At 40.1% G+C, this 14,753-nt stretch overlaps 1 protein-coding gene across 1 annotated transcript in view; it reads right to left on the bottom strand.

The window, feature by feature from the left end:
- Window positions 1-347: 347 nt before the first annotated feature.
- OSBPL11 (oxysterol binding protein like 11) overlaps window positions 348-14,753 on the bottom strand; it is a 42,811-nt gene continuing 28,405 nt past the window's right edge. Inside the window, exons 8-13 of the mRNA XM_054208573.1 lie at window positions 13,299-13,439; window positions 10,798-11,296; window positions 9,241-9,427; window positions 5,241-5,423; window positions 4,458-4,611; window positions 348-3,069 (exon numbers count right to left, since the gene is read on the bottom strand). Coding sequence (XP_054064548.1) covers window positions 2,992-3,069; window positions 4,458-4,611; window positions 5,241-5,423; window positions 9,241-9,427; window positions 10,798-11,296; window positions 13,299-13,439 — 1,242 coding nt within the window. The 3' untranslated portion in view covers window positions 348-2,991. The remainder of the gene's footprint in view (window positions 3,070-4,457; window positions 4,612-5,240; window positions 5,424-9,240; window positions 9,428-10,797; window positions 11,297-13,298; window positions 13,440-14,753) is intronic.

Genomic DNA, 14,753 nt, shown 5'->3' with positions numbered 1-14,753 from the left:
TTATAACCCAGGGAGCCCAAAACCACTGAGATCAGTAAAAATTTTGCTCTGAACTTCAGTGGAGCCCAATCGAGCCAAAAAGACAGAAGGGAATGCGAGATGAAATCCTACGTTTTGCCATGCTCCCCGTTGAACACATTGCGTTTCCAGCAAATATCTACACAGGAAGCAGCAGCAAGCCCTTCCCTTCACTCCAGAAGGTATAAGATGGAAACAACAGCAGTTATGCAAGAGAATCAAATCTGGCCAGAGTTAAAAATACATACATTAGTCGGTAGGGTGCTTGCAACTCTCAGAAGAATCACATAAATATCTTACAATTTAAGCTGGATATTCAGTGGCTAGAATTATTTTTTTTTTAAACTGTTTTCAACTACGTCCTTTATTTCTAGAAGTAACTAGAAATTCACATCATAACTAAATCCACATCACAAAGCCGCTCCAGTCCTTGTGATCATCTGAGCAAAGGAAGGCTTTACCTTCTTTTTTTCTAGCAGCACCCCTATGTTAAAAGAAATCGTTTCATGTATTTTAAAAGACTACTTCTTCAGCGTTGGGTCTATTTTTATACAACAAAATTAGTAACAGCTTTCTCGGTGTGAAACCACAAGCATACCAGATGAGGGTGGAAGAGAAATAACTTGACTAATAATATTATACAAGGAACACAAATGGGTTTATGGTCAACATGGGAGCTTTTCAGTCGGTTTTACAGCTATCACCTTGACAAATTCCCAAATCACAATTTTAAGCAGAGCTCAGCGACTGAGTCATGGGTCTATATTTTAATAAGCACAGGTTGATCCCTGGAGTATGCTCAGCTGGTAAAGGTTCCCTGTCTGCTCTGATCACAGCAATATTAAAAACTGGACCTCGCGCCACAGCCCCTGCTGTTTGTTTCAAGCAAATCTGCCACGTGACACAAATGAAACAACTATGAAACACACACAATGTTGTCAATTTATTTTCTGTCCTTCTACCGCCCCCAGTTTGGTGCAGGTACCGATGAACTATGGAAGTTCACGCGTTGCCACCATAATTCCTACCCCAAATCCTGGAATCGGCCAAAGAGCACACCCCAAATGTGCCGCAGACCCAGAAACAAGGAGGAACTAATCCCACTGTTTTCTTTTTTATTTTTATTCCTGGTTAAACATGAAAATGCCCAATGGATATCTAAAACTAACACAACAGGATGGTTGTACAGAATAGCACAAACAAGACAGCAGGGCCTAAAATATTCTTCTGCTGGAGAACATAGTTACTACTCAAGTGCACAGTGCCAAAATATCCCACTTTAAGGGCCAAGGAAAGCCCAGACAGACGGATCTCCAGCATAAAAGATAACAACAGCCTAGTCTTCCTGGTCACCTGATCTCTAGGAAAGCACACAGAACAAATGAATCATTTTGTAGTTTTATTATCCCCACCCCGACTTCTCACAAATGGACTATGACTCGCATTGAGATCTCAGTGCATTTCACAGCAAAAAAAAAAAGTGTACAAGAGGATCAAAACAGTTGTGCATAAACCCAACTCTTTTTTTTTTTTTTTGCACAATTTACAGTTTGTGTTGAAAGTTAACATGGTTATTTAAACCTTCTGATGCATTCTTACACTTGTATCTTCTCCATGGAAAACATCTTACCAGATCACACAGTTGTGAGTTCTCATAATGCTGGATCAGGTGCAGCCATTGCCATGGCTGGGAAGTGGCAGATAATGTTATATACACTGATTGGAAGACTACATCAGAAGAAAAAACAGAGTAAGGCACCACTGTTGGAAAAATTAAGGTAGCTTGTAGTTACAACAATAACGAAAGCCATAATAAGTACTATTCTTAATTGCCAGCAATTCTTAGACTTCAATAAAATAGTTATAAAAAAAACCCAAAGGATGTTTGTACCTGAATACAGTTTCCTGATATCTGATTGTGTTTCAAATCAATACCCAGTCCTCAGCATAATCAGCTTTTTTTTCTGTGGTAAGATGAAAAACCAGGACCTAGAGTCCATGTATTCACAGGTCACATTTCACTGCTTTGTTCTGAATAACACCACAGGAGAAAAATCAAAACAATCCAAAGGACAGTTTCTAACACTGATACTTCCCCTCTTAGATGATTAGATGGGCAGAGAAATTTAAATACAAAACTGTACGCTTTCTGTTCATTTTGAACGCCTTAGTCCTTGGGAAGGGAAGGTGGAGGAGGAAAAAAAAAGGCCAAATCTCATTACATTATAACATGAGAAAAATCAGAGTCACTCAAAGAGATTTAATAAAATTAGGAGTTGAAAAGTGTTCAAATTACTTTTCCAATTCAAGTCAATTATTTCAAGTATATTAAAACGTTTCAGAGGAAAAATTTCTCCATGGTTACAACTTTAATTGCTTTTATAAATCCATAAAAAAGAAAGGTAGTCTCTACATATATCCCATATTCCTCCGATGCATGCACGTCTCCTCTCTGAAGAAAAAAAAGTCATCATGATCCAGTTGTTTCTTAACACTGATTTCAGGCACATCTTCCAAACATCCCTCCAGTTTTCGCCAGAAAGGTTAATCACTGGGCATAAAAGCAGCAATTTTCTGTTGCTGTTGTCTACATGGGTACTGAGCAGGTTTCAGTTATTAAAGAGCTTGACGCAGATTCTGAAAAAAGTTCCCATGTCAGTCCAAAATCCAACGGTTCCTTCTTCTCTTAGGCAGCTTTTGCAATCAGATCTACTAAGAAGAATCTTACACAATTCAGATAAAATCTCTTGGATCGTACAAAAAACAAGTTGGTTGGATGTACCTGGCAAGTTTGTCTCTACAACTTTTTTTTTTTTTTTAAGTAGCTTTAAAGTGCCCTAGTATACTTATTTCTTTATGCTCATTTAAACTTTCACGATTACATAAAAAGGGGACACTCAGTGTGATTACTGTGTTTTGAGAGACAGGGGAATAGGAGAGGAAAATCAGAAAACTCATCTTAAAGCAGCTTTTCTAGTTAGCGTCCGTTTGATGAGTTTGCACAGCAGAGACTGTTTTCCAGAGGGGTTTATGGTACACCCAGCCATCTCCCTGCAATTGTAAGAGAAAATACTGTTACTATAAAGACGTTGCCCCGGGAGGACTCCCTTCACACAGCTATTAGACCGATAGCTGTGAAAACCAGAGGGACACAGTTTACACCTTTAACTCCCACAGATTAAGACACAGCGATCAATGCTGCAGGCTCTGAGACTGCTTCAGAACACGGACGGACTCTTGCCGAGCCACAGCGCTCTCTGGGAATCGACTGCACTTGTAATTAACCCAGATGGAAAGCCACTCTCCTCAACTCCCTGATCCAGATTACTTTAAAAAGCCAAACAAGAAGCCAGCAGAGGCGCAGCTGTCCAAGATTATCAGCACTAACACAGCCCAACTGCTCACCCGGAAATGAAGGAGCTCAGGATTACATGTAGATGTTTTCTGAGTAGATCTGTCTCTCAGATTAGCAACGGAATTTCACCTCTTCTACATCTAGATACTAATAATACAAATATCTAAATCTGAGCTAGTCATACTAACATAGCTTTAGAGAACAAAAAGCTTTATTGGAGCTAACAGTAGTCCTGAACTTTAAAAAATAAAACCAGAAAATAACATATAAAAAAAATTTAAGTTGTTTTAAACCCTTGCAGGCCACAGACACAGGAAAAAGAAGAAGGGGGCGTTATATTACTTCAGTTTCACAGATAACGCCTTCGCTACAAGAAGAATCTAAACTACTACAGTGTAAATTCTAGTTGAGTCCTCCCCTCTTGCACGGGGCTCAGCAAAGCTCTCTGCGCAAGCAAGGTCTCACCATCTGGACGACAAGGAAAGCCTGTCTCAAAGTTATCACACCAGCAGCCCCCAGGGTTCCTAAGCAGGCTGCAGTTCACCTTATTAAGAGTCTGACTGTATTATTATTATTACTACCACTATTGAAATACAGGTTAAGCCACTGAACAAATAAGGTCCATCCAAAACATAACGTAGACAAACACAAGTTCTAAGTTGAGAATTAACTCGTGTTCCTTCTTGCTAACAGTAATATCTGGGGTTCATATGTGCACAAGATAAGGAAAATCAGTACTATTGATTATTTTCTTTGGGTATTTACTGTTACAGTCTACTTACACATGTACATGTAAAGCTGTTTTCCATGTACCACAAAGAAGTGTTTGGTAAAAGCAACCAAACCACAAAACAGGCAACATTTTGCAAGGAAATCGCCAAACCAAAGTGTTTGGGAAGTGAAGGCTAAAGTCACACCTTTAAATGCTTGAGAGTGCTTATGTCACCTTACTCCTATGGATCCCATGGGGATAAACTATATGATCCAATGCCAAATACTCTATTCTGACAGGACATGGACCCTTATGTGCACCTGCTTTCATTGTAGCTCTGCCTCATCAACAGCTAACTGCTTGGGAACTTACTTCTTTAAGGAAGTATTTAGTACACCAAGGTGTTTCTGTTTCAGCACGAAGCCTCTCTTCATTCCTCTGTCGTTCTTCAAGGGCTCGCTTGTGCTCCGTAGCCTTATCGATGTCTCCATCCCGCAGAGACTCTGTTACATGCTGCCACAGCCTCCTACAAAACAAATTGTTAGCTTCAGTTTTCAAAAGTTCTCTCAGCCTGACACCTGGAACTTACAGGATCACTGCAAGCGGTTATTTCAGAACAGGAGCACTCCCTCTACTTAGGTATGACAAAACCCAGGTCAGAGCACAATGGTGCAGCACAGGTGGAAGGACTCACAGCCGAGTCTTATAGCTACGCTAGTAATTAGGAGCTGATAGGAACGGCTCTGCGGTGCCAGTCTAAATGCCTGTTTGTATACCCTTCAGAAGGGCTATGGAAGTGTTACTCAACAGGCAGTTTCTTGTGAGGACCTCCCTTGTCAGGAGCTGCCCTGCTGTGTAGCTGATGGTTAAAACCAAAACAAATAAGGAGGCTCTGTTCTAGCAGGCACTTTATCAACGCATAAGATAACTCTATCCATGAATAAAAGAGACACGATAAACAACCATGTGCCTGCACTTGGGTTTTTTGCACTTTTTATTATGCACTTGTTTTTATTTTTTAAAATTTTTTTGAAACAAAGATCACTGCTGCTAAGCACTATCCACAAATAGCATGTACATTTGCAGGTTTTCCTAAGGCATTCACCTGACTGCTTAGGACAAAAAGGGTCAGACAATAGCGAACATATACTCTACCTGGATTCAAAAGGTCCTTGTTTCTCAAGGGGCCGGACTCGTTTTCTTGTCACAGACAGCTTTGTCAAGTCCACGTATTTAGTCTCCCCATTGCTGTAGGTGAACTCCAGCACGCTGTTCCATTCCCCTTGCACTCTGCACACTACTGTGTTCGTCATGTTCTGCTTCACTTCACCCGTGACTCTAGGAAAGCAATTTATTTTTTAAAGGCCATGGCTAAAGACACCTGAGGACTATTCCTTGCATAATCACTCAACTTAATTCTGAACAAGTTTGCAAGCTTGTCACACTGTCTTGAAAAATGTTAGTTACTTAAATTGTATTTGCATGAAGAAGCTCAAAGAGCAAAGTGACTTTCTCTTGTTGCTCTAGTTCTCTTCGTGTTACCCAGGAAACTCCATTTTTGGCTTCAGCTTAAGCTGGTTTCAAACCTTTTAATGGAATAGAAAATGAAAAAGAAACTACCACAGGCTGGTTCATGTATAACAAGCAGTTGATCATTTCCACTTGAAACATCACATCAGATACATACTTCAGACTTAAAAAATAAAAATTCAACTTTCTAGCAAGAACGTATCTCACTACCTGCTGGTGCGTTCTCTCACATCTTTACATCTCAGTGCTCTCCATATGTACGTGATCTCATTTTATGTTGCCCACAAGCAGTAGATACATAAAGGCAGAAAGCAAGGTAGGAAACTAGGAATCAGGAGAACTGCTTTTCTTTCCTGTCTCTTCCACAGAAACCTCTGCCAATAACAAGATATTAAAAATGTCTAATATGCAGTATTTCATTCCAAGTGTCACACAGACTCTCAAGTCTCACCATAATTACACACACTGATGCGTATTTTTCTTGTCAACATCAAGACCTGTCCAAAGACCTCTGGGCACTCGCTTCATCCTGAACCAAGGAGTAGGAGCTTACTGAGCATTGCTAGGCAAGCAAATTACCACCCTCAAACAGAACTTTTCTCCCAAGAGGAACAAAAGGGTCTGCATACTATGCAAACAAGACTGGAGACATTCTCACTTGAAAGGTGTTGCAGGATTCACAAAGGACTCACTATCTCCAGCTTCAATTAAACTGCAATTACCTGTACACAAGCTCTCTCCAACACACCACTCTCCAGCTCCCCTTCCCAGATTTCATCAGCGTTCACACAAAGCACATGTTACGTCCTTCACACTTTGCTGTTATTAGCTGCGCATAATGTAACTTGCACACCACTGGTTTGCTGTTATTTCCTTTGAACAGCTTCACGCGGAGGAGCAGAAAGCAGCTCTTCTGTGCTCCCACCTTGCCCACGCTGGCTGCATGCTGCCATGCTCAGAAGGGAGCGCAGCACGCGTAGATGCCATGTTCCCTCTTCCACGTGCACCGGCAACTTCCAGCTGTGTCTGCACCTACCTGTCCCCCAAGCCCAGCATCAAAACAGAGAAATTAATGAAACAACTATCACAGGCCAGACCTTCCAGCCCAGAGATACTGGATGCCAGTGCAATCAGACCTGTGGGGAATTGCCAGGGCAAGCGGAGAAAGCTCACAGCTGCCTTAGAGCAGGAGGCAGCAGCCAGGGCTTCTGCCACATCCTGGACGTGCGGGAGGCAGCTGAGCCACATCACCCTCCAGCAGCTCAAACCTAATTTAACTTCATCAGAAAGATCTCCCCCAAAAGCCAGACTGGTAAGTATGTGTTGCCCAGGCACAGTTCATTACAAAAGTTTTTTAAGATTCATTGAAGAATACAGGCCAGAGTTGGATCAACATGAGCAACAAAAGCATGTTTACATTAAACTATTAAGCTTTTTTTTTTTGTGAAAGTTAACAAGCACTAACAGTTTCCAAAAGAGTAGCTGACACGCAAGCAGCCTTCATTTTGTCCTGCTTTTTCATCCTGTGACTTCCACACCTCACAAAAGCTATTACACACGTGGTGGAGTCCCTGCCCTTCTCCAAAGTGATCGCTGAACAGACTGACTCCGCAGGATGCCAGAGACCAACCCGTTCAGGCTTCACAGTTACATTTGCACAACCTTAAGAGCTTAATTTTTCCAAGTGCTGTGTGGTTACAACACAATACTGACATCCAGTATTTGATATCAATCACAAAATTACTGCCTCCGCTCAGCCTAAAGTAAATGAAGTTATATCACTCACTATTAGGGTGCAGCATCAAGCTGCTACATTAAACTCTCACTGCAGCCTATATTTCTTCAAGTTGCATTGCTCAGTGACACACAACCGTTCCTAGCATTGCAGATCATAATATCTGTTTAAACTAGTATTAGTGACAAAAATCTGCTAGCACTTATTTGTAAGGTTGGCATGATTAATATATGTCTAGCTGTTCATTATCAACATCCTCTGTTTCATCAAACTGAAGAGGTACAGGACCAAGGAGCCAACATCCAGCTGAGGTCTAACAGCAAGGGTCATTCTACAAAAAGGAAAAAAATCTATAACATTGCCATAGTAACTCACTTGCGCTCTGTGTAACCATGACAACACTGCTGCTTCCCCATCAAGAGAGTCTTTTGGCAATGTCCAATCATCACCATGTCAAATTTTCAATAGCTACAGTACCTTCAGCAGATCTGTCTTTAAAATGCCTCTACATCTGTGACTAATTTCAGAGAGACAAATAACAAAACAGTTTCCAAAATTGAATCATTGAAGTAAAATTGCATCCTGTCGCTTATTTTTTACGGCACAACAGGAGCTATTGCAAGGTGGAAGATACGTTGTAAGCACTGGAAACAAAAATCCCAAACCATGCATCACTGTAAAATTGCTGCCAGTGAAAGAGAGCTACGTGTAAGCTTCAGTTCTCCAGACGCCATTGGGACAGGGGAGCGATGGTTCCAAGTTAAATTCAAAGCATGCATGGGAATTTGCGGGGCAAAGTGCTTCAAGACAGAAGCTTTGGTGGTGGGTTTTTTTTTTGTTTTCCTTGAAACGATAAATACAGCCTTACCCTACTGTTTCAGAAAAAAGGGATTTATAGAAGACTGATGATTTTTTTGTGACCTGTGAGAGCAATGCATGTTTAAGTTTTGATGTTCTAGGCTGCTACGCATTTCATTATCATCTGTTACACATTTAATCTAAGAAAGGTTTAAACACTGTCCAGCAAAATGCTTTGGAACTAGATATTCTTTGTGTGACTACTAAATTTTCTCCTACCTTAATTAATTGTCTATATATTAGCTAGTCTGCAGTCTATATATTAGCTAGTCTGCAGCAGTTTTACTATACAATCTCTAAAAACATCAGTGCTAATGAGTTCTAAAAGCTTTTGCGTCAAGTGTGCAGACACTTCTTACAATCTGGTAGAAGTAACCCCAAGCAAACTTTTTCTGGCTCTTCTTTCTTTCACCTCTTAGTTTTTAACCACACATACACATGAAAAATTACCACTACAATTACCATTTTTGTCTTTAAAAAAAAAGGTGGTTTTACTTAGAGATTTTCTAGTTACTTAAACTTGATAATCTTATATTTATTATACAGAAATCCTAAGACAAATAAGTAACAGAAGACTTATTTCCTCATGTTCCTTGCAGTGCAACTACAATGAATGTTGCAAACAACATGCAACCCTTTAAGACAGCAAGTTCAACCTCATTTCAAACAGAAAATCGAAAAATAGGAAATGCTAACCAACTTCTAACAGAACTAAGAGAATCTGCGGCAGCCAGGAATAAAAGCCAGAAGCTCTGTCTTCCCAGTGGTTTGAAAACAGTCAAACATGGAATTTCCTTACTGTCTTTAAAGGCAGCCTGATTTTCCTTGAGGATCACACAAGATGCAGTTGTTTAGCTATGATATTGTTTAAGAGCACAGTAATACCTTCAAGTGTTTATGAACAGGAAAAGCTACCTTTCCTCAGACTGTCAAGTGAGTGTGAGTATTTAGCACAAAGAAGAGGGGAGTTACGCAGCTACTGCAGTTCTAGAGTGTGGATTACATGGAAAAATACAAGAAAAGTGTTCTCACCGATGCAATTTGCCACCGTAGAAGGGCTTGGTGTGAAAGTTAATACTTGCAGAATACCCAGTCTTTGCACAGTTAATGTTGACTTTGCCTCCTAGTTCTACCCAGGGAACAGTTAAAATTGACCGAGCGTATGCACAGGGCAGAGAGAAGGTGTATTCTTCCCCATATTCCAAGAGACTTAAGAGACCTGTGTGAAGAAAAACAAGAATCCCTACATCAGGACCATTTTAGAAAAGACCAAACACATTATTGAAACAGATATCCAATGCTACATCTGACTACTTTTCCTCACAGGCCCTCACATCAAAAAGGAAAATTAAAAAAAAAAAAACTACACTCAACAAAAGTGACATTCATTACAGATTCTAGATATAAATATTTTCACGAAAATACTAACCTGAGTACCATGCATTTATGTTTCTTTTGGGAAAAGACGTTCATCCTAATAATATTGCTCCATCAAGTACAATATTGTGCTGGGTGACATACTTTTCAGTAACATGTAAAAGGGCTGGTCACTCTCTTATTGATGGTTCTGGAGCACGACAACACAAGACTTATGCTGCCAAAGGCAAACAATGAACGAATACCCTGAACCGCAGATCCCGAGGAAGGCCAATATTCCTGTTCTGGTTTCCCTCTCTGTGATACTCCTGAAGGCAGGCAGCAGAGACAATGCTCCTTACCCCACCTTTCTGCCAAGATAAACCCAACTCCCTCCCGACAGTAGCTTTTGCAATTAAAGTCAAGAATCTCAAAAACTAGAATTTTTCTTTGGGTTTTAAAATCTGTGGGTTTGTTTGATTCCTATTAAAAACCCCAAACACAAGATCTACCTCTTGCCATTACAAGAGAATAGCATGACAATTAACTGGTGCCTGCATCAACCCATGCCTCTGTAGCATATTATCTCCGTGCATCTGGTGTCACTTTTCAGAAATTCTTATGGCTTTCACACTCACGACACGATTCAAGAAATGCCCTAAGGGAGATACTGACTTCAGAAATTACCTGGTACAGACAAAGCATCATGATGTGCCTTCCACATCCCCTGCCATGTTCATTCCCCTGTCAGATACGCAGTTTACATGTAAGTACCTGGAATACCCAGATGCTGAACAGCTTACATTACAGTAACTGCCCTTTGGTTTAAAAGTAAAAATTTTATTTCCAAATATAATCCCAATTTTTGGCAAAGCATAAATCTATCTAGATTTTTCCACACATGAAAACTTGCTGTTTATAATGAGGACTTGTAGTATCTTCTAGTTTATAAACAGTAAAAATAAGTAAGAAATCACTGAATGAGTGTACATAAAGGTTTGCAGATCACAAGGATTAGAGGGAAAACAAAAAAGTACATTAAAAAAAAATCCCTGAAAACACACAACAGCGGCTGACATCTCTGCAAGGAAATGTTTTTGAAAAATCTTTGAAAGAAAACTAGTGACCAGAAATCATTCGAATTTCTGCCAGAGGCATAAAACATCAAATTTCCTCTCAAACAAGTATTTGAATAGCTTTATAAAATTAATAAAGGACCGAAGTTACACTTACCCTCACCAACCATTGTCACTCCTATTGACATTCCTAAGAATTTACTTTTTGTCCAGACATGGGCATTGACGCACATCTTTCTCTCTGCACATTCAGCGTAAAACCCTGAGACAGGAGGATGGTGGGACACTTGCTCAGCTACGAATTTTACTGTATAGTAGTCCAGCTCTTTTTGGCCTTCCAGATCTTTAGGAAGAGTTACTGACTCTGAGGCAGAGTGAGCAGAGGAGTTACTGCCAGCATCAGTGGCTACGTCACTCTTTGGCATCCTCCAGGAGCAGTGAAACGTTTCCCCAATGATTGGATTGTACGGTTTCTTTGCAATAGCTCCTTTGCGACCTTCGTGAAATGAAGTGAGATAATACTCAACAAAGCGGATCATCCTCTCCTCAGGGGTAGTGCCATTTGTGATTGCAATGAAGAGATCTGGGTGGGACATGAAGTCCGCGTACATCTCCAACAGCGATCGCTTCTCTAAAATAAAAGTGGGAAGAACCACCTGAAATAAAAGAAAACCCGGAAAGCTCTAGTAAGTAAAACAAAGAAACAAGCATTTTTATAAGAGAAGTTCTCTGGTGGAGGCTTCTGTCTCGTTTTGGACACCACACTTTGAGACTGAACCTTCCTGTCCCTCTTATAAGATGTGAGCAAAATACAGTGATCAGAGGTCCCAGAAAAGCAATTTATAAGGAGGAGAGAAGCCCAGTAAGTACCACTAGGACTAAAGAGATTGTAAGGGACCAAGCATCCCTCAAAAAACAAAAAAGACCTGCAAAGAGATAATGTGTTCCACATGTCTGTGGAGGAGAAAACAAGCAGGAAGGAGCTCAAAGTATAGCAAGGAAGGTCAGGAAAGGTTTTGTCTAATGGAGAGAAAAGCAGGCAAGCTATGCCAATGCTCCTGTGAGCCTGCAGAGCCTCTCTCACCACAGCAACTAGGACAAGCATCTATAAGAAATAACATAGTATGGGCTGATCCTGTACCTCTGAGCAGAGGACCTTATACCTTCCCAGTTATGTTTACCACTATGAAAAACAGCAGTCCTGTCCTTTGCTGGGCCAAGAGCAATACTGTAGAGTAAGAGGCTGTGGGTATCATGTCTTTTCCTTCCCTGTAGTGGCAACAAACCCCATGTTACTAACTGTTGTAAAGAGCAACACAGGGCTTCTCAACAATGAGATTAAGACAGTCCATTTAAATCAGCTGCATTCAAAGAGGTAGAGCACAGATGTAAGACTCTTAATAGATACACAAAAGTTAGGCTGAATACACTTGCCACGTTGTTGCAGCACCAACCTGGAATATTAAGGTGGCTTTTCATTTCAGTATCCTGATATTTATGTTAAATGCGATTCTAACAACTTCATTACCTGTTTTGAAGTCAGGCTTGTCACATTTCAGTGCTTTCCCTGCTCTGAACTAAAGACAATTCTATACACACAGCCAAAAGTCACAACTGGGAGACTGACTTGACAATTTATTCCAACTAAGAGGAAAAAGAGAGACCAAATCCATTCTTCAGTATAAGTGAAATAATGACTTAACGAATCCTGATTAAGCAGCAGCGGTTTAAGTTTGGCTCACAGGCAGCAGGACCTGTTTATACTACTTTTTTTTTTTCTCCAAATTGTGAAATGTAAGCTCCACAATGCAAGTGCAAGTGTTCCTAGTGGCCAAGTAGCTAGTGCTCAAAAAACACAGCTTAAAAAAAAAAATTATAATCCATAATTCCAAGAGAGTGCTCTCCTCATTCCATGCCACTGTAAAATACGTTTTTGCTTTAAGACTGTCTAGTGCTTGTGGTAAGAAGTCTTTACAGGAGTTAATCGAACATAAGCTGGGAACAGGCCCATTTTCCCAGAGTTGACACCCAAATTGTCCAGTAGCAATTGAGCATTCATTTTTCAAGGCTGCTTGCTTTTAAGATCTGCACTGAAGTGACAAACCCACTTCTCTCCAGTATAACTTTTTTCCTGCATGCTATAGCTGTGAGCAAACACGGAAATAAGAATAGGACAAGAAAGGCATAAACAGACACCTGACGACAGATAATGGAAACCAAAAGAAAACTTTTCAGAAGTAGCATGAATACAGATGTAGGGTTACGCAAGTTGCGTGTAAAAGCATTATCAAGTGAGAAAAAAGACCATGGAAGGAAAGCAGAAAGACAAAAATAAGAGAAGGCTGTAGAAAACAGCATGGAAAGAGTAAGCTGCAAACACAGGAAAGAAAACAGGCCATTATAGGAAACCAACAATAACACAGTAGAAAACAAAAAGAGATTCTAACAGAAACGGTATGGTCAGTTCCATTAAAGAAAATCCACTCCCTCAGCACATTCCACTTAAAACCTGCAGTGACCTGGGACATCAGAACTCGGGACCTGAAATTACTACAGGCCACAATTTCATATTAAGCTCAATACAGTTCAATACAGGAGTTGAGTTTAAAACAGCACTTCACTTTTACTGCAGCCAGTCTTCACACTTCAGTTACTTACTCTTGTTAAGTCCATGCCAAGTTTCAGCTGGGACAAGAGATGCAAGATAACACTGCGCTGTTCTTCCACTGCTCCTAGATCATCTTCCTTATCATCACAGATATCCTCCAGCTCCTCATCTGGATTTATTTCTTCAGGTTCCTAAGATAAAAGCCATAAATATCAGCTCAAAGATGTGACTGGCCAGACAACATCCAAAAAGAGGACTTCATATTATATTTAACTGTCCATGTATGAAAAAAAAATAAACAAACCCCTGCAGAGAGCTGTACAATGGAATCTACTCCCAAGAGAGACACCAGTTGAAGAATTTAAAGGGATTTTGAGGTAACTCAGTGCAGACTTCATCTAGAGGATATAGGCTAAGATTTCTCACCATCTCTCACATGGGTCGGGGTCTTTATCCTGGACCAGCTGCCCCAGCTCAAGGCAAATTTGTGAACACTCAACCACTGAACACAAGGGGCCAAGCCCTCACACAGAGCTCAAACCCTGATGAAAACTGCAGTATCACACAGGTGACTCCTTCCCAAGGATGCTACGCTGTTCTGCTAGCATAAATAAGGGAGCTGAAAATATCTAAAGGATAAGACTAGTTATGGACCAAATAAAGTGACATACATTGAGCACTTCAACTGTAACTCAATTATTAGAAGGAAGGAATTAAGTAATTCATTTGAAAGCTCCTGGTTTGTTTCATTTTTTCTTTTTCTAGCTTAGTGGCAACTACTCAGATCCATTTAAAAAAAAAAATCTATAAGCTATAGCAACTAAAAAAATCTTTTGTTTTGATTTTGCTATAAGATAGCACAGAGCTGTTGTGAAGACACACAACAGCACATTATCTTTTCACAGTGATAAAGTCTCATCCAAACAACCATGTGAAACCAACTAGTATAAAAAGAATGTAATTATGATTTTCTAGCTTACTTAGGAAAACATGCTCTTTATCATAATCCCTGCTGTTTTTTTACTTTAGTATTTTGTGCTTCAAATCAATTTTGACAGTTATAATGATACAGACTGTAGCTATATTTCAAATACATTAAGCCATCCTGAAGTCAAGTGATGAGAGTTGCTCAGATTAAGAAAAACAGACACAGCAGGAGCTAGAAAAGACAGACAGATTTAATAGCTGGAGACAAGCAATTTTCTCTCTCATCTACTTAGGCAGCACTTCTTGGGCCCATTTTGAGAGCATCATGAATTCCAGTTAGGTTTTTTGCACCTCATTTTCCAGTTGTTTTAGATCAAAATACAAGGGACTACTGCGACACCACCTTGTACTACCATCCCAATTAGTTCTCTCCACTTGACAGCTAGTTACAGAAAATAGCAAAAAAATTATTGAAAAAGATAGGAAGTTTCATTTACTGCAACTGCACTCACTCTTCCTCCAACACAGCTAATCAAAAAGTGTGAGAACTGTCATTAAATCATTTTCATATATTATGA

Source organism: Rissa tridactyla, chromosome 7, assembly GCF_028500815.1.
Source record: "Rissa tridactyla isolate bRisTri1 chromosome 7, bRisTri1.patW.cur.20221130, whole genome shotgun sequence".
Taxonomy (NCBI): Eukaryota; Metazoa; Chordata; class Aves; order Charadriiformes; family Laridae; genus Rissa; species Rissa tridactyla.
Note: the sequence above shows the minus strand (reverse complement) of the source record. Positions and strands in the feature narration are given on the sequence as shown.